This window comes from Pagrus major, chromosome 4, assembly GCF_040436345.1.
Source record: "Pagrus major chromosome 4, Pma_NU_1.0".
In the NCBI taxonomy this organism is placed as follows: domain Eukaryota; kingdom Metazoa; phylum Chordata; class Actinopteri; order Spariformes; family Sparidae; genus Pagrus; species Pagrus major.
Window position 1 is genome coordinate 17,356,901 of NC_133218.1, and position 19,787 is coordinate 17,376,687.

Here is a 19,787-nt window from a genome sequence, read left to right on the forward strand (position 1 = left end):
TAATAAACAAATAAGCTTAACTTCCAGTGTCAAGTTGTGAGAAAAAAAAATGCTACGTTGGCTATTTCTTTAATTGGAAAAATGCTAGCTGAAAGACGCCGATACATGTCACTGATAATAAATACATAACCATTAACAAAAATCGAAAGTATGTGAGCAGCACTGACTCCAGACCAGCCGTGTGTTTTGTCAAACTGCGACTGTGCAGTGCAGTCTTGTTTAAGTCGCGCTCTGATGACGTTGCACTGAGAGGAGGTGCGGGTTTGCCACGTCGGTCTCTGTGCAACGCATTTACACTGTTGCTCGTGAAGCCCAGAGCTAACTTTCAAAGCCGTTTTATGTTTACAACCGGAGAGAAAGCGACCCTCCAGCATCACCGGTGCCGTCGTAGCTCCTCGCCACAGCAGTGCAGTCGGGTATATTGAGGCTGGAAGGCGGAGAAATGCTCGGTGCTGTCTGGACTCGTCAGGCTGGAAGCCACACAACTGACTGATGCATCCTCGTTCAGCTCACCCCACCGTATGCTGTCGATGTTGTGTGAGTAGTCGTGGCTTTACAGAGCTTTTTAAACTCCCTAGCGTTGATTCTGCAAGCTAAGAGCTAGCTACGAGCTTCAATCTGTCTATTTTTAACGTCTTTGCTAAAGTGTGCTCAAAGTTTCCGTGGTGGACAAAATGACAACGCTGCCTGATGTCATGACTGAGACAGGCAGCTTCAGTACATGTCTTAGCAGGTCTCTGCAACAACAACAAAAAAAAACACCTCTTAACAAAGTGTTCCCTGAAGAAAAGTCAGTGCAGTCCAACAAACACACCAGCTCAACACAGCTTCGTGTTCAAACACCTTTCTCCCGCTGCTCGGTCGCTTTTTGTCACGCTTTTAAAGCACTTGTGGTGAGGTGAAAACCAGAAACGTGTTGCACTTCCACAAAATGGCAAAATACCATCCTGCAATCCCTCCACTCTAGTTAATTTCTCGATCTCACAGTTCCTGTTTTCACTCTTGACTTTCAACTCAAAGTGTGTGTGTGTGTGTGTGTGTGAGTGTGAGTGTGTGTGGTTGTGTTAACGGCTGTTTCCTGTTGAAGATTCAACTTTGATATTTAATATTGGGGCTACACACTGTCTACAGAGCATGCTGTAGTATCATCTCCATCAAGTCTTATCTGTAGAAAGGAAATGCTGATATACACAGGGGCTGGATGTTATCTGCCTCAGGTTTGTGTTCCGCTTTAGGAGCCTGTTACTGGCTGATGAACTGGGGCGAGACTACTTTTATTTTATTTTTTAGACCCACTGAACAGTGATGAGAAGAGATGATACCAAATGTTATGGGTTTTAGTTACAGCTACACTAGTTCAGATGAGAGTAATGATATGGAAATGTTTATTTCCAATACGTAAAGAACAAGAATAATAAAATAAAATGGTCTAAAAGAATAGCGGACAGATGGAAAAAAAAAAAATATTTACAAACAATGAAAAGTATAAAGCAAAAGAAATTGTCAAACACTCGATGACTATGTTTAGATATTTGAAAAGGAGTGAGAAGACGTATACATTTATTAAACCCACCCCTTCTCCATAAGTCATTCAATGACTTCCCTTATGGTCTAAATTTATACTCTATTTAATTTTCCCAAAACAATATCCAGCTGGCCAGACAGCCTTGGATGTACCCACAACAGCCGACATGTGTCCGGGGAGCACAGAGTGCTACTGTGCACAAACACTCCCCCCCCCCCAAGTCCAACAGTTCATACTAAGGACAGTCATAATTCACAGTGCTAAAAGGTGTAATAAACCGTGAGGTTAATGAAAATAAACAGTGCAAGGTAACAACAATATGTGTGGTTAAATGCAAATGATACATTTTGCTACTATGAAATATAACTTCATTACTGATATACGATCCTTATCAAACATATAAATCTACTATTTTTATTTTTTTATCAATCATATTTATCTTAATCATATTGACCAGTTATCAGATGTATACTGGTTTCAAGGTTTAACATTGTATGAAAATAAATGGTTATTATACTATGTGTACTTGCATATCTGTGGTATTGATTTCTATGATATTAGTGTTATTAAAAAGGTTTATATCAATTTTCATGTCTGTCAGGATATAATCATTTGTAAAACTATAATAAAGCATCCCAAAAAACCCTCCTGTTTTCATCCATTCAAGGGTTATTGTAACTATAATAATAATAATAATTAATATTATTGTGTAATACCATGACATAACGTTGCAACCCTAGTTCAGATGGGACTTAATTGAATGTCTTGAATTATTTTCATTGTAAATTTTTCATTAAATGGACAGAAAATGGTGAAATAAATGTCCACCATTGTCCAGGAGACAACAAATGTCCTGTTTACTATCACATAAAGAGCAAATCCTCAATAACGAGAGAATTGTCGACATTTCTGCTTAAAAACCAGAGGTTGGAAGTAACATAGCACAGATACTTTGTTACCAGTATCTGTACTTAAGTATTTATTTTTCTGGCAACTTTTTACTTTTACTCCCTACATTTCTACACATTTCATTCTCAATGCCTTAACAAACTAAAATGTCAGTATTTGACCATCTGGGAGTGAGACTGAACAATCAACTATCTTACTGGTGCATTTACGATCAGCTTGGACTGATTCTACCTTTAAGTTTAATAGTCTTTGAATTAAATTAATATGATGTGAGGTTCAGTTAGCTTTGCACAGAAATGTCCTTCAGAGGGATACATTACATAAGTAAAGAAGTTGAATCGGTACCTCTACTTTTACTAGAGTCTTCTTGTAAGTATCTGTACTTAATGGTCTTTTATTTAGGTGTGTCAGTATTATTTTTGTTGTAGTTCACTGGCATACCTGAAGAGCCATTGGTGACATTAATGATGAGGTTAAATGTGAGCTGTGAAGGCCCATTATTAACATTTATTGATAATACCAAGGAGTGGCTGAGCTATATTCCCCAGGTAGTGTTGGCAGTTTCAGTATTTGACTTGGTCAGTTATTTGACGTGGACATACACTTGGAAATTGTACTTTAAACACTTCCAGGACCTCACTGTGGCCTTAAGCAGGCAGACTGCAAATACACAGGCCTGATACTCTGGGTAGTAGTAGTTTGTTTGCTTTGTTAAGAAATGGTTTGACATTGGCCAGGAGTGATGCCACCAGGAAGGCTTCAGGATGGTTCTCTGGTCTGGTACACTGTCTCAAGTGAAACCTCAGGGGAAAAGTTAACTACTTCAGTTTCTTCTCACTCACTTTCCAGTTTATTAAGAACATTGAGCTAAAATAAACGCAGTCTGATTTAACAGTCCTGCAATAAATCCTGTCTTCATGGAGTTTATAATGTTTAGTGTATGTCAAAACTGTTTTGAAGAGATGTTGATTCAACTGTATGATCATTTAGAGGCTGTAGTGGTAAAGCTTTAATGCATTATACTGAGTGGGGTGTTTTGTCCACCCGATTTATATCGGTGTGGTTAGACTAAATGTTAGAAACGCTTCTCTGTAAAATGCAAACCAATTAAACAGCCCGCCATTTCCATTTCTCCATTTGTACCATTAAAACAGAATATTGCATCAACGGTCGTTCTTTTCTGGCACAAGCTCCTTCACTGCTACGCTGCTAGCGGTAATTTACCTTGCATCATTTACAATACATCACCAAAGGATGAGACACATGAATTAATTTGTCCAGTCAGCATTAGAGCCCAACCAATACTTGATTTAAGGTGCCAATGTCGATACTGACATTAGGAAGTAAAAATGTCTGCTTTATCGGACGATAAACACACATTTTTTGCAACTTAAATGTGGTTATCAAACACTTATGACAAAGATATGAAATGAATGCAGGATATTTTACAGTTTAAGAATAAACTTTATTGTCCAAAATGACAGATTACTGGAAGAGTAAACTTCTCTGGAAATTAAATAATTATAAAATATCCAAGCATCTGTCTCTTTATTATTATATTATCCAATATAATATTACTGTAATAGGCCAATATCGGCCAACTAATAAATCGGTAAGTTTGCTATATCACTCTATTGGTTTATTCATGTCACCGACCTGCTTGTCAATGAGGTTATGTGAAATTTGGAAACAGAAGTAAGAGGACATTTAATACTGGATCTCTACAATTCACTTGAAAAGTTGATTTTGGATGCCTTCAAGAGTGATCATGATCTAAAATCATCAGCTCGCCCACTTCTTCAAACCACTCCCTTAAAATTAGGGCTGCAACTAACTGTTGTTTTCATTATCAGTTAATCTGCCAATTATTTTCACGTTTAATCGTTTAGTTTATTACAAAAATTGTGAAATCCAAAAACTCTTCATTTACTATCATAAGTGACAACAAAAAAGCAGAGAAGAAGCTGGAAAATGCATATGTTTGACATTTTGTCTAATAAAATAAATGAAACGATTCACTGAAAGATGGCAGTTAATCAAACCAACAAAACCAAACAAAAACTTGTTCTGTCCGACCAACACTCCAAAACCCAATGAAATTCTGTCATATATGGCTAAGAAATCCAGCAAGTGTTGTAAAATATTGAAATAAACACAACCTCTTCTAACATCGTAAATAAATCTTCATTTACAAAATCAAATATTAACATTTCACACAACCAGCACCGTGTATTAAATGAGTGTGTGTTGTTTTTGGCAGTCACCAAATTGATCATGAAACAAGATGCGTCAGGATATGGATGGCTCACCACCCCTGATAAGTAATTTCCTGGGGAAAACCCTGTCAGGTTTGAGAGGGTTGAGATGTACCACTGTCTGACATGGTTTATGTCATGATAACATGTCATGTCCGTCAACCAAAGTAGGTTTGATAAGGACTGATGGAAGCGGTGCCAAACGAGAAGTGGTTTGGTGTTGAGTCCGACAATGTTGACATCAGTTTGCTTCTTTAAACCTCTTGTGAATAAACATTAAGGTGTTTACATTTTTAAATATGCAGCAGATTCACATAAGGCTGTCTCACAGGTGCTGTGGCTTTTTCAAAGACACAAATTACACAACGCAATAAAAATCTGTTTGGCTTTATCTTTTGTCAACAGCAGCGATGATGGAACATGTTAATTATTTCAAGCAGATGGTTAACTTAAAGCACAGTAGTACTGTAGTTCAGTAATTTCCCCTTTCAGACATCAAATCAATTTTAAATTTTGAAGCAATTTTGCTGATCAACAAATAAACTCTGGAAGAGGTTTTGCATCTTAATGGGACCTTGCCGACTAAATAAAATAAAAGATAAGAAATAAAATAATAAGAACCAGCTTATATAAAAACTGGACCAGTGCTCTTATAATCCTTGCCTTATGAACATCACTACTGTTTACTTATTTGCCATGTAAAGTAAATACCTTGGGACTGATCTGGTCTCGAAATGTTTTGTAAATGTTGATCGAGCCTCAGGTTTGTTTGTTTTTATTTCCCTGATCTAATCTTTACTTTTCTCGTTCTGACTCTGTCTTGTCTTTTGGTTTCCTCTGCAGTGGCCTGGCTGTACACGGTGGCTCACTGAGGAGAACGAGGGAAGTCCCAGCGGCTGTTGGTTGGTGGGCGGCGTGCGTGGTTGCCACGGTAACTGGCGACCATGCCAGGAGGTCGCAGGGGTCCCAGCAGACAGCAGCTAAGTCGCTCTGCTCTGCCGTCCCTGCAGACTCTGGTTGGAGGCAACCTTGGCAATGGTACAGGACTCAGGAACAGGTGAGCACACCGATGAATTAAAATGATTTTTGATAACGACACACAATTTATCTGAACAGTCTGTAGACCAACCCTCTATTTAACACTGTAGAGCGTGCGACAGTGAGGCTTTAATCCTCTTTGTTGTCCACTTTGTTTGAAATTGTTTCAAAAACTGTATTAATTAAATAAAGTAGTCTTAACTCATTTTAGTTTTGGTAATTCTTGCAAGAGCTAAATGATTAGTTGATTAATCTAAGAAAAGGAAATTTAATCGACAATATTTTAATAAGTGATCTAAGTGTAAGTGTCTTCATTTTTACCATTATAAACCATCTTTGAGTCCCTCAAAACAAGCCTTTTGAAGATGTCACCTTAGACTATAATTGAGCTTTTTTCAAAATTGTTTGACATTTAAATTTCAAAAACGAATAAGGTCAAACCTGCAGGCTGGTTTATGCAGCTAACTTGAGTCTGCCGCAACACTGAAAGGGTTAACTTCCCTCATTGCAAATATCTAATGCTAATGTTTAAAAACGACAGTCCACTTTAGCCATCAGTGGCTTCTCTGCTGCTGTTCATTCAGTATTTCAAAAGCTCCACTTACACACCAGCATCCACCTGCAGGCTCCAACTCATCCTCACCTATGGGGGATGTTAGTGTTTTCCCTCCCCCTCCCTGCCAAGCTGAGCTAGGCATTTCCTCGTGGGGAGTTAGGAGGAAACAGCAGACATCACCTACACAGGTTCAGCATTCACATATTAATCATTTCCATGTGAGTTGGCTGACTGATAATGAAAAAATAATTACTATCTGTAGTTGTAGCTTTAATTCTAACATCCTTTGACTATAAGAGCTCATTAAAGTACATTAATTTACAGTGCTGGAGAAGTAGAAACTGTTATTATGTAAATGTATCTGTTATTTTAACTTGCAGAAGGTGTGATGTGACACATTGTTGTAAACACTCTCTGCATCATAGATACATCTGTCTGAGATTAGTATTAACTACATCTTCTCTTAGGAGCAGTAACTCGGTGGGTCTTTCTGCACCCCCTCTCTCGGCCCTCATCACTCCAGAGCCTGTCCGCCACTCGAGGATCCCTGAGCTGCCGTTGGATAGCAGCCTGCTGTTTGAGTTCCTGCTCTTTCTCTACTTGCTGGTGGCCTTGTTTGTCCAGTACATCAACATCTACAGGACGGTCTGGTGGTACCCATACAGCCACCCTGCTGCTTCTACCTCGCTTGTAAGAACTCCCACACTAGCTATGTTGTTTCTGGCAACTTGAAATCACTGCCTTGTCTTTCTTAATACCTATGAACTGTAACTTAACTATTTGTTTTCATTTTTGTTTTTTACTGCTGCAAAATCAGTTGCTTTTTCTTCACTTTCTATGTAGTTTTTATTTTTAGAAAAATATTCTATACACTGATTTCTTTTTTTTTTTGGGAACATAACAGGTTTTTATTAGGCAGGTTCATATCTTAGTTTAATATGTACAATTTAAAAATGTCTTCATGGACAATTGATGATGAAAGATAAAACAAAAAAAATCTGCTTTGCTCCTGCAGAACTTTCATCTAATGGACTACCACTTGGCTATTTTCATCACAGTCATGTTGGCCAGGAGGCTTGTTTGGACGATAGTTTCAGAGGTAAACACACAACCTGTATCCACTCAGCTAACAGACTTCAGTCCACATATGACTGTGGTAATCAAACCTCACTCAGGGCAGAGTCGGTGCCACAGTATCTCTGGAAGCTCTGAGTTAATTCTATCCTCTGTCTTGCCAAGGTGTCTCAGAGCAGCGGTGGATCACTGCTCCGCTACGTGGTTCTGATTGCAGCTCGGCTCAGCCTGCTTACCATGTGTGGCTGGGTTCTCTGCTGGACGCTGGTCAACCTCTGCAAGAACCACTCTGTGCTCAACCTGCTCTTCCTGGGATACCCGTGAGTTTTTCTTAACCGCCATCCCCCACCCTCTAAAGGCCAGGATGTGCTTAAACAAGCTGTCATCCGACGAAAGCAACTGTATTTATACCTGTTGAAGGGACAAAAGGCCTAAAGAGTAAGATGTAATGAATCATACAAATGGGAATAAATATAGACGTAGTTGTTCAAACATAAGCTGAAGGAGTTGTGTGAAGTTCAGCCTCTGCTTATTTTCTCACCTCTGCTACTTCATTTTTTTGCAGCGATGGCAAATTGTTGTTTTTGAAAAGATACGGAATTTCTTGCCCCGTCTTCCACTGTTGTACAGATGTAGGGTTTGGTTGGTTGTTTGGCAATCAAATAAGCAATTTATTTGAAGCACAGTGACCAAGCTGCAACCTTCGGAGCTGAAAAATGAAGCCAAAACAAAAATTCCAAAAACTGCAGTTCCTCAAATGCTCCTAAAGGGATTCGATCTCCATAAGACCCCCATATTAAAATGCTCAACTTTACAGCAGAAATAAACTTGTTTACAGTCTGGTAAGAAGAAGAGTTCTGGTGTCTATAGCTAATTTCCCCATTCATGACAACTGTATGAGGGGGGATTTTTTATCTTACTCTCTCTTTTAAAAAATATTAAGGCTTAAAGTTATGCATAACTGAGGGTGTCGCCGCTTTGGTGCTCCACCTGTTTGCCCATTATTTGGTGGAGACAGGCACTTTCAAGTTGATGATTCAATTCAATTTAATTCATCTTTATTTGTAAAGGGACCATGTACAATATTAAACAATCAATGTTGCCATTTGATGCATTGTACCAGAGTTAGCTTGGAGCTAATTTACATCTGCAGTCTCTTGACAGGTCATAATTAAATATCACCCCTGGAGCCACCACACAATGGCTCTTTCAAAACGTATGGATAACGTCACAGAGACTACGTCCATGCTTTTATGAGTATAGGATATTGATGCTTTAACTCATACACATTTATGGGTTGGAGCCAAATTGGTGTCTGGTTGAAATCTATTTTGCCATCCTACATGTGAAATCTTCTTGATGCACATGAACCACAATTGTCATAATAACACCTGACCCAAGTTATCTCTGTTGAATTAAAATCAGAACTAAAGTCAGCGAATTATAATTTTATTTAATTATTTTTATTTTACCTTTATTTTACCAGGAATAATCCCATGGAGATTCAAAATCTCTTTTACAAGGGAGCCCTGGCCAAGAAAGCAGCATAAAAAGTTCCACATGAAGGAACAAACAACAAACTTAACACAAAGAACATAAAAAATTCACAAGAGAGAAGTTATGTGATACCAGTTTTTCTAGTTGCGGCAGCATCCAAGTCTAAAAGAAAAGACTAAAAACAAAACAAAAAAAACTAAACTTTTTATACATAGAAAATTAAATTGCGTCTGGAAGAAAAAACAAAATTTATCACATGAAAAAAACAAATAAATTCTCTTTCGAGATATGAATCTGATTTTCAAAACAAACGATCAATAGAGATGTTAATCTGTGAGCATGGAACGTCTGGTTGTTTTCGTGTTTGCTAATGACAATAGAAGTTGTGGACCCTCCCGTAAAGTGTCTCACCATTTTAAATATGCATGATGTTTTCACATTATACATCTCCTTTTCAACCATCATTTGAAACTAAAACTCGCTGCTCTGTTCTTTTGTCCTTGTCCACACACCTCCCTCCCTCTCTCCCTCCCATGCCAGATTTGGTGTGTACGTCCCGCTCTGCTGTTTCCATCAGGAGGGGGGGAAAAGCCAAACGGCACCATCTGACTGTGATTACCCAGCCGACCACCAGCAGACTGAACTAACGGAGACCCCGTTCTTTCGCCCACGTGACTTCCTCTTCCTGTTGCGAGAAAACCTCAGAGAGCAGTTTTCCAGCCCCCCACACATGCCTATTCACACCTGTCCACCACACACACACTCGCACACGCCGGAGTTGATTCGAGCAGAGGTGGAGGAGCTGAAGAGTGATTTCAACCGGCGAATCAAGGAAGTGCTGTTCAACTCCCTGTTCAGTGCTTACTACGTCGCCTTCCTGCCTCTCTGCTTTGTCAAGGTTGGTATCGGCCACTTGTGGTTCTTCTCCTTTAAGATTTTATTGTTGAGGTTGCTTTCATGCTCCACCAGCCCTTCAGTACAAGTTTCCTACAATCTTGCCTGTATTCTTGAGTTTATCTGTCTCTAATTATGTACTTTGTCTCCGTAGAGCACCCAGTACTATGACATGCGCTGGTCATGTGAGCATCTGATCATGGTGTGGATCAATGCGTTTGTGATGCTGATGAGTCAGCTGCTGCCCCCCAGCTACTGTGACCTGCTTCATCGCTCGGCAGCTCACCTGGGCCGCTGGCAGAAACTGGAGCACGGCTCATACAGCAATGCACCTCAGCATGTGTGAGTGGATCTTTCTGTACACACACAGAGGTTTTAAAATTACTCTGTTAATGATTTGTGTGTAACTGTGGTGTTGATATATTTTGCAGGTGGTCAGAAAGTACCATTTGGCCTCAGGGGGTGTTGGTACGACACAGTCGATCTCTTTATAAGGCAGTTGGGCCCTATAATGTTGCTCTGCCCTCTGATGTCTCTCATGCAAGGTTTTATGTGAGTACCTCTGCTTCATGTTATATTGACTTTGGGTGTAGCCTGTACATTTTTCACAATAGTAAGAACATTATTACAGTGCAGAACACAGCCTTGAGGTGTTTGAGCTGAAGCATATAAGTGGAAAAATCTGCTGTCACACATGTGAAAGGCCATTCTTGTTAACGTCAGCAGAATTATACTTTTATCACACAGCCACATGTTAATCCTTTCATGCATGGTGTCAACTGCAGTGGACAGATATTTTGAAGACCTTATTTACCATTTAAGCTGGAGTGCCATGTCCCAACCACCAAGTGGCAGACCCACAATTCAATAATATTACTGTCCCTATATCTCTTTTCATTTTGAGATCATCACGAGCATCATAAATTCAAAATGGCGGAGGGAAGAGAAAATGAACCAAGTATCACTGGAATAACTGTTAAATCCTTTTATTCTCAGAAAACTCTAGCTCTCCCATGTGACATATTGATCATGTCAACACCACAATAATCAATAAGAGCAATGTGTTGCTTCAAATGGCTCAGTCAGTCATATTCTGGTGGGATTTTGTAAAGAAATAGCAGAAAAAAGTAGAGAAGAACAAGCAGCACAACAGGTCAAACACTAGCTTGAAGATAGTTTGATAATTGCTAATTAAGTTTTACTTAATATGGTCTGCAATAAATAGCAGTTAGTTTAAAGGTACACATTGACCAGCAAGCCTGTTTAATGTACGGCTGCAACTAATGATTATTTCTCTTCTTAAATGAATCGTTCAGTCCGTAAATGTCATGAAGTGGTTAACATTTCAATCCCAGTCTTGTTGTTTTTTGCTTAAAAAATACTTAAACAATTGATTAGCTGTTGAAATAGTTGCTGTATAATTTTCTGTCGATCAACTGATTAACTTATTTATCAAAAATAATCAGTTCAGGTCAAATTTGATGTGAGCAGATCTGTGTCTGTTGAATCAATAAGAATAATTGCTGACTGTCTGCGTCTCCAGACCAGATTCTGAGGTTTAGTCCATCATGTTCATCATGAATACAGTGACTGGCTCTATAAAGCTTGCCGTGTTTTACATAGTACAGGTGTCCATTTTATTATGTCCACCCCCTGCATATCACATATCTGTATCTTTGACATGATTTTCTTTTCTGATCTTCTCTTCAGTTCCTCTTCCACAAGCCATTGCGGATCCTGAACCTGCTGATCTGGATCGAGTCCAGTGTGGTTTTGTACCAGTTATACTCTCTGCTGCGCTCTGAGCGCTGGAACCACACCTTGTCTCTGGGCCTTATTCTCTGCTGCAACTATTATGTCCTTTTTAAACTGCTCCGAGACCGCATAGTGCTGGGCAAAGCCTACTCATACCCTCTGTCCTCCAACAGTTTGGGGCTGAAGTCGCAGTAAAGGCTCTTCACAGTGAGACCTCACCTACGAACTCTGGACGTGGAGGGGAGCTGGGTGAAGGTCTGGTAAAGATCGGGGGTTGATTTAGTGCTCTTGCTTGGAGGTTAAGGGACAGACTGTGAACTCATGTTCGTGTTTTGATACGGTTCTATTTTTAATGCAATGTTTATATATACCTATTTAAAAGAATATTTTTATTTTGTATACTATTTCGAGTTACGCCGGGCATTACCACGCTGACGACATTAGCATGTTGTGTTATGTTGTTGCTAGGCGACAGGGAGGTCAGGGAATGCCAGGAGGTGACTTTCACCAAAGATATTTTAAGTGCAGGTGGCCAATCACAGAGCGTACTTGGCTTCTGAAAGTCAATTTATCCAGACGAGCAATTCAGAGCAGTGGAAGGAGTTGTGCCTGAGATCCTGACTCCTGATTGGGCTGTTCTGCATCAGCCCTGAGGCACTAGAACCGGTGAAACAGATGTTTGGGTTAATGTTAGCAGTACGCAAACACTGTCACTGCTCTAGGCACATTTTCACTGGGGAATTTAAAGCAGTTTATTGGAAATGTGCTGTTTGCTTTCTGGTTGAGAGTTAAATGAGAAGATAGCGAATAATCAGATGTGAGGCCACAGCATGCAGACAGGGAGTTTAAAGGATAAGTTCACCCAAAATGTCTTTTTAGTCATTATCTCCTCACCTTCATGCCGATGGAAAGTTGGGTGAAGTTTTGTAGTGCACAAAACATTTTCTGGAGCTTCTCAGCAAAATGGCAAGAAGAATTCTCATAAGCAACTGAAGTAGCTTCAGTGACCTTGTTTTGAATCATAAAAAAAATTAAAATGGCACCATACAGCCATACAGCGGATTACCAGATCCAATTGAAGACAGTATTTACACCCTCAAAGCACAGTCAAGCTCTGCACCTGCTAATTTTAGCTCAGCAGCTACAGTGTAATATTTCTGATTTAAAAAGGGTGTAAATAACATATTTTCAAATGTATTTGGGATTTCAGGAGTCAGGAGATTTGAATTATATTGGACAAGATGTATGGATCCATTTTATTTTTATGTATTTTTTATTTTTCAGTTGTTTTTTTATGTTTTTAAACAAGTCCCCATCTAATTCTAATGTTTAGGGAAATGCAGCATCACTGTTTAGTTGTGAAGCTCCAGAAATGTTTTGAGGACTACAAAACTTATCCTTTATCATTAGCACAAAGACTGGAAAAGGAAAACAGCTAGCCTAGTTCTATCAGTGCTCAAAACAACTGCCTACAGCATCTTTAAAACTCACTAATTAACACACAAAGTCTTCTTTGTTTAATTCCAACAAAAATAACAGTGTAACAATTTTACAGTTTTACAGAGGTTATCTGCCGTTGCCAGAGACATGCATAACCACAGAGACTCCATATGTGGTTTATGGTATATTTCCTCCCGTAAAATAGAAAATGTTTGATCAATTTAAAAACAAAGGAGTCATTACATGCTAATTAGTTAGCTTTAAAGTGCTGGTAGGCAGATTTTGTAACCTAGTTTGGACAGAGCCAGGCTTGCTGTTTCCCCTTGTTACCAGATGAGTTAATTAGCTGCATGCTTCAGCTTCACATTTGATGTGCTGATGAAATCGCCACAAATTTCCCATCTAACTCGCTGCCAGAAAGAAAATTGTGTACTTCCCAAGATTTTGAACTTCGCTTTAAGCAGAGCTTCAGAGGGGATTTTTAAAAATGTTCCTACAAACTGACCTCTTTAGATCAGCATGCAGGAAAAACACCTTAGGTACTCTCGTCCACTGCCTCTGCAAAGAATGCTGTATTCTTCCTCACTCACTTTGTTACTGTGTTTTTACTATGAGTGTCTGCTTGTCTCTCACCATTGGCTGTCTGGAGGGGAGTTACAGTACCAGCCTTTGAAAACGCACACCAGGGCGTCAACAAGTGAGGAGGGATTGAGATTCTACCCTTGAACTCAAAGCACACCTTAAAATGTCAAAAACAGATGGGTGTTGTTATCTTGTCATACAGAGAGTATTCCTGCCCTGGTTGTGATTACTTTGAAGGGCTGCTGCTGTACCAGGTGATTATTTAAGTACAAAGTCATACTGATGTCATACCACACTTTGACATGCTGAAATCTTCTATGATTCATTTGTGTTCTCAAAGGTCACCCACTCACTTTTATTTTATTCAATTTTGGTGCCTGAATGCGTAAACCACAATGGGCGACCACATCACACGGGGTCCATCTCATTGTGGATTGGATGTAGATAACAGAACGAATGTGGCCAATAATAAAGATTAATGGTGGTACGTCCCAGGACCTAACCCTTCTCCCACTGCAATCATCAGGCTCCCATTCGGATTAGACAGCAGAGGATGTTTTAATAGCAGGCGATGAAAATCAAAGGGTGAAGAAGACCTTGTTACCATTTCATGTATTCTCAGTTACCAGAATGGTGTTACACACAGGTTGCCTTGCATGTTGTTGCCTTTCTGTTAAGTCACACTTGTTGAACATCGTCTTACTCTCAAGTAGGTTCCTCTTGGGGCGGTATCAAGGATTATTGTCAACCTGATCAGCTGTTGTCAGATAGAGATCAATACAATTTGAACTGAAAGTCTCTTTTAGTAGGAGAAGAAAATCTGATTATCAATGGCTGCATTTGGATAGTCGAAAAAATTAGGTAGAGTGTCTTTTCTTAAACCTTTTTGTTTGACCTTGGTGGAAATCGTCATGAGGTCAAGAAAAGATGTGAAGGAGAAGAAGTAAGGATTTAGAAAAAGACAACCACGGTGCTAAGAGAATCAGACTGTACTCACACTTGGGTCCCCAGAAGTTGTGGTACGGCATTATCTGCTTAATGGTTCAGTGTGTATACTATCTTGAAGTAGATAAGAATGGAAGTATTGAAGCTCCTTTCCTGAGCATGTAGAGAATTTGGCGAGCTTGCATCATGGCTGCCACTTGGATACTTCGGGGTCATCTCGGTTAGAAACAAAAAAATCTATCCAGTGCAGCTAACATTTCCTGTACAAATTTCACCTTGACCGCTTTGATTTCAGTTTCAGGTTGAGTGTAAACAAGGTGGAGGAAAGTACTTTTGAGATGAACCAGTGTGCACACCTGGATTGCCGCTGCTCCTCTGTGCCTCAGCAGATGTGTGAGGAATCTTTGATGAATCACAACTACCATACACGTGCCCATTATTCTGCTTTGTCTGCAAACTCGGCCCTTAAATCAATTCCTTGGTGCTTATGTTTTGTTTGCAGCCGTTTTCCACTTGAATGTAGCATAACTTTTAATTGAATGCTGCTGACTTGAATTGGCATGTTTTTGTAGTTGGGAGCACCATCCTTCATTCGAGCACATCCACCAAAATAATTTTTTTTCATGGACGTATTGTTTGCTGCAAATCCTCCTCCTTCGTCAGTTCTTACTTGAATTCCAAGTCTCAAATAACACACGTTGTTTGCTTTCTTTGGTTTGGTGAAACGAGAATTGGAAAGATTTCAGATTTCAGAAGTGTACTTGATCTTCTTCTAGCCTCCATAAAATTGGAAGACAAGTTTGTAATTGATGTTGATCTGTTTGCCCTATAATTATAAAAGTTGTCAAATTTGAGTCGCAGTTTGTTTTGTATGTGCCATATCCCAGGATGCAGTTTCAGAGTCGTGGTTGAACCTGTTGATGAATGTGTCGGTGCTGGAGAAGTCATAGGAGCTGGTCCTCATATTTCGGCTTTTTACAGTGTTCAGTTTCCCCACAGCATTTCTAAAAAATGCTTTTTGAAATCTGAAATAAAACAAATGGTGTTTAAACAAAGATTGTGTTGTCTCTGTGTGTGTGATCTGTTGAATGAGCAGACTGAGAAGAAAGCTGGGAGAAAGCAGTTGCTTATTTCAAAGCATATATTTCATTAAATCGCCGCAGTCTTCTGTTTCTAAAACACAAATAATGCATTTTCACAAATGTTAAATGAGGAGAAAGTAAAAAGTGCTTATGTAGGCCTAGTCTAAGTCTGCATAATGTTCATTGAGGACACCTGCAATGTTTGATTTTTGCCACCAGAGGGAGCTAAACATTAAAGTACAACATTCAACAGCATGTGCTTCATATGACATGTAATCTGCAACTGTGGCAAGAGTCGTCTGCAAACATTTAATATCTTTCTTTCCAAAACACTGTTAATTTAGCTGGCAGAGTACACTATGCTTGTAGATAAGTAGTGTGTCCAGTGACAGGAGATACATGATAAACTGTTGGCACCTTTGGTAGCTGACTTGTACATTCATCCACAAAAATAATGAGTTTCAGTAGAAAAACTTCAAGAGTTTTAACAGTGCAATCTTTAGTATGAGCACGATAAAAAGGCTATAGTGAAACAGTTTGAACCGTCCTGCTCCTTGTTATCTGAGGGCCCCTTGTTCCAAAACATCTTCATAAGTCCACGTTCCAGATCTGATGATCTTCCAGATAACTTTATTATCCGGACAAATGTTCCAAGAAGCAGATAAACCTGCTTCTGTTCTGTCAAACCACGAGGCGTTTCCCCAGCTAACACCAATGTTGCCTTTTCATACTTTTGAAATGTGAGTGACGATGCAAAACTAAATGAAATGAACGCCTCCTTGCATAATTTAGTGTCATAATTGAATCTGTGTCTGCCTTTTACTTCACTTATAGTGGCAGCAAAGCTTTTTTTATTGATGTTACATCTAAAGCTGCAACAATGATTCGATTAGTTCTCAACTGTTTCTCAACAATCGCCAACTATTTTGATGATCGTTTAATAAGTTTCAGATTTTTTTTTAAGAAAAAGGTCAAAAGGATCAGATTCCAGCTTCTTTGATGTGAATATTGTCTGTTTTCTTTCCTCCTCTATGACAGTAAACTGAATATCTTTGGGTTGTGGACAAAACAAGACATTTGAGGACGTTATCTTGGGCTCTGGGAAACACTGATTGACATTTACCTTTTTTTTTTTTTACATTTTATAGACCGAAGAAGTAATTGATGAATCGAGAAAATAATCGAAAATTAAAATAATCATTCGTTGCAGCTCTAGTTACATCAGTGCTTTGTGTAGTGGGGTGAAAAGTGAAGATTCTTGGGGCCCCAATATAGCAGTATGATGTTTGATGATGTAGTAGGACTATGGTGTCTCGTCCTCAGTCTCCATCTCTTCCTCACCCCTCTCGGCAGTCCACAAAGTTTCCTTTTATCCAGTAGCAGATCTGAGCATATTTGAGAGGCGTGATTCTCACCGCTACGTTAAATTCCTGAGACGCCCCTTGTCGCTCCACCCACTGGTGCCCAGAAAACACACCTATCACCTTCCTCTCCCAACGCCGGCGCCGCCCATCCCACATCCGGGCGTAGACTCCTGATCCGCTGGCACCTGGCTGTGCGTCACAGTGCTGGTACAGCAGGTCTGATGTCTCCTCTCCAGCTCGACAGAACCGATACACCAGCTGGCCTGGGCGGTCGTTATCGAATCCTGAGAAGTGGACTCGTCGACCGGGCAGCTTCTGAGCCGGGGGACTCACTCCTAACTTCATGTGGCGGCGTTTGTGGGGTTTCTTGAGTTCAAGCAGTGCGTAGTCATAGTCCATGCCAATGTCATTAGCATTCCCTTTAATCCATCCCTTGGGGACGTGGGTGCGCCTGGCTCTGATCCACTGGAACTTCATTTTGTCGTTGGTTGGCGGGGCGTAAGGAGCAGGGCCACCTTTAACATGGTTGGTGAAGTTTGAGTGAAGGTAAAAGGAGGACGACTGTGTTTCTCGTTGCTTGGGTTTTAGAAACCCAACCCGAAGCTTCTGGGCTCCTTTCACATAGTTTTTACCGTCGTGAACACAATGAGCTGCTGTGAGAACATGACGGTCCCCCACCAGCGTACCAGAACACCCAGTGGACAGTTTCACGGACACTGAGAACGGATATTTAAGCAGAAAGTCCTGCCCAGCAATGCTAAAACGCCCATCGTGGCCGAAGATCTGGCGCTTTCTCCTGACATGTGACCGCTCAGCCCGCCCAGACGACCCTGAGGAGTCGGCCGGACTGGTGTTTGAAGTAGGGTTGTAGCCATAGATCCCAATGGCGGTCTCGGTAAGCTGGCCATCAGAGTTAAGTGTCTCGTAGGCCAGAAGACGCCGCAGGTCCCAGTAGCTCGGGCGAGGTGCTTTCTTGTGGCATTCAGGGTCACAGGGCGAGCTGACATCCAAGCGGGCCGGAGACAGGAAGTGAGGGGCTGGTCGAACCTCCGTCTGCTGTGGGAGGACCACAGGGACACGCTGGAGAACCCACTGAGGTCGGGAAGAGGAGGAGGAGAAAACAAGGGGAAGGATAAGGAGAAACAGGAGGGAGGTAAACCTGTGGATGTAAAAAAAGAAAGATGAAATGTGATTCATCGGAGTGCTTGACTCATCCACTGTCAGAACCAACACTTCTGCAGACCTCAAGTGGCTCTGCTAAATGTGACCGGATGTCTGGGTCCCCTGAAAAAACTCTCTCATTCCCAAATCCAGCATCATGGATTTACAAGCATGAGAGTTGAGGGAGAGCGTTTCGACTCAATTTTTTTTTTTTTTATCTGCGCTGGAATTTGGCAGCTGTGTACTTCCACTGTTTTTAATGCTGCAAACATGACAGACAGGGCAAAGATCAGGCCTTACTAGGCTCTGATGGAAAATTCCTGAAGCGGCCTGAGGGATTGGCCTTGAGCCTGCAAGAGTGGCTGTTTAATATTTCTGTTGCACTGAATATGGACTTTACTTATTTGTAAATGGGTTATAGGTGATTAAAGCCAAAGTTTGGTGTCTTAAACACAGTCATGCTTTCGTTTCCCCAGACTTCTCCTGCTACAGAGCCCTGTCTGGACTTCAACAGGCAATATTTTAATTAGGAGACATAGGAAGCCAGTGCAGAGATAAAAAATAAAGCATCATGTTCATAAAATCTTTAGAATGGCGTATCTGCATCTTATCTGCATCATGTTTAGCTTCTTTAAAGTAGGGGGAATTATCTTTAAAGGTGCATTATGTAACTTTATCAGAAGAGAAAGATCTACATTGACTGTTTTTTGTGCCTGAACAAACTAAATAAACAAACTGTCTTTGTTTTCATGATTGAGTATACAAACACAATTTTTACTTTGTTTATATGTGGCGGACCCTGCCATCTTCAAACAGTGTTCTGGGGACCTTATTTTCCTCTGAGAACAGCTTGTTTATTCAGTTATGGAAAAAAATAAATATTTCTGAGTTTGTATTATTACCTCATTAATGTTGTAAATATTAAAATTCTGAGTTTGAACTTCTTCTCCAAAACTACCCTTTACTAAATAAACTATTGTTTATCTATCCTTTTCATTTTCATAGCACTGCATCTTTAAAATGTAACTCCTGTCCTGAACACGTTTTTCCCTGCTTTCAAACTCCTCTAGCTTCTGTAAATCCTCCATTACGCACAGACAAACGTGATGAAGAGGTGACTTACCGGGGGAGCGCAGTCTGGGAGCGCATGGTTTTATTTGGTATCTGCAGGTGAGCTGCTGGTTGAACACTGAGGGGAAGACCCCCTCAAACCAGAACAGGCAGAGCCCGCGATGGGAGTAGAGCTGATGAACAGTCCTGCTGCAAAAAGAGACCTCTCGGCTCTTCTCTCAGGAACGGACGGCTTTATTTAATCCGCATGCACAGTTTGGAGTCGTCCGAAAGTTGATGGTTTGGATCATCGTGCGCTGCTGGAGGAGGAGGAGGAGGTCTCCTGACTGCCTGAGCTCACACTGTCACATCTGCCGACGAGGATACACACAGTGAGTCTATCTGATCCCAGCACGGTCATGTGACACATCCCATCACTGCTGCTGGTTACTGTGCTCATCGTGTTGGTTTCAGGCGACTCCTCTCTCTGCGGTTCAACAGGAAGGTTAATGAGGACTGAATCAAATGCACAACAGTTGTTTTTTTTAATTAAAATTGATACATTTGTTTCAGAACTATTTGCAATTTTCAACGCACTTTAGGTATTGCTCATCACTCAGATTTCATTAGGGCTGCATTTAATGATCATTTCCCTTTTAT

At 40.4% G+C, this 19,787-nt stretch overlaps 2 protein-coding genes across 3 annotated transcripts; one reads left to right on the forward strand and one right to left on the reverse strand.

Annotated features, from left to right (window-relative positions):
* Positions 1 to 267: 267 nt before the first annotated feature.
* Positions 268 to 15,525, forward strand: tmem39a (transmembrane protein 39A). Of its 2 annotated transcripts, none has more exons than XM_073464682.1 (9): positions 268 to 537; positions 5,533 to 5,746; positions 6,751 to 6,973; positions 7,299 to 7,382; positions 7,523 to 7,677; positions 9,395 to 9,752; positions 9,903 to 10,090; positions 10,180 to 10,300; positions 11,459 to 15,525. In XM_073464682.1, exons 2-9 carry the CDS (start codon positions 5,634 to 5,636, stop codon positions 11,696 to 11,698), a joined length of 1,482 nt encoding a protein of 493 aa, XP_073320783.1. In that variant the 5' UTR covers positions 268 to 537; positions 5,533 to 5,633; the 3' UTR covers positions 11,699 to 15,525. The 2 variants fall into 2 exon arrangements, with proteins under 2 accessions (XP_073320783.1, XP_073320785.1); XM_073464684.1 differs by having other exon boundaries at positions 6,757 to 6,973.
* A 64-nt stretch (positions 15,526 to 15,589) lies between these two features.
* LOC140995254 (serine protease 23-like) lies at positions 15,590 to 19,483 on the reverse strand. The gene is made up of 2 exons (XM_073465230.1): positions 19,201 to 19,483; positions 15,590 to 18,075 (listed from the first exon to the last, which is right to left on the reverse strand). The coding sequence occupies exons 1-2, from the start codon at positions 19,224 to 19,226 to the stop codon at positions 16,890 to 16,892; spliced, it is 1,212 nt and encodes a 403-aa protein (XP_073321331.1). The 5' UTR covers positions 19,227 to 19,483; the 3' UTR covers positions 15,590 to 16,889.
* Between the last annotated feature and the right edge of the window lie 304 nt (positions 19,484 to 19,787).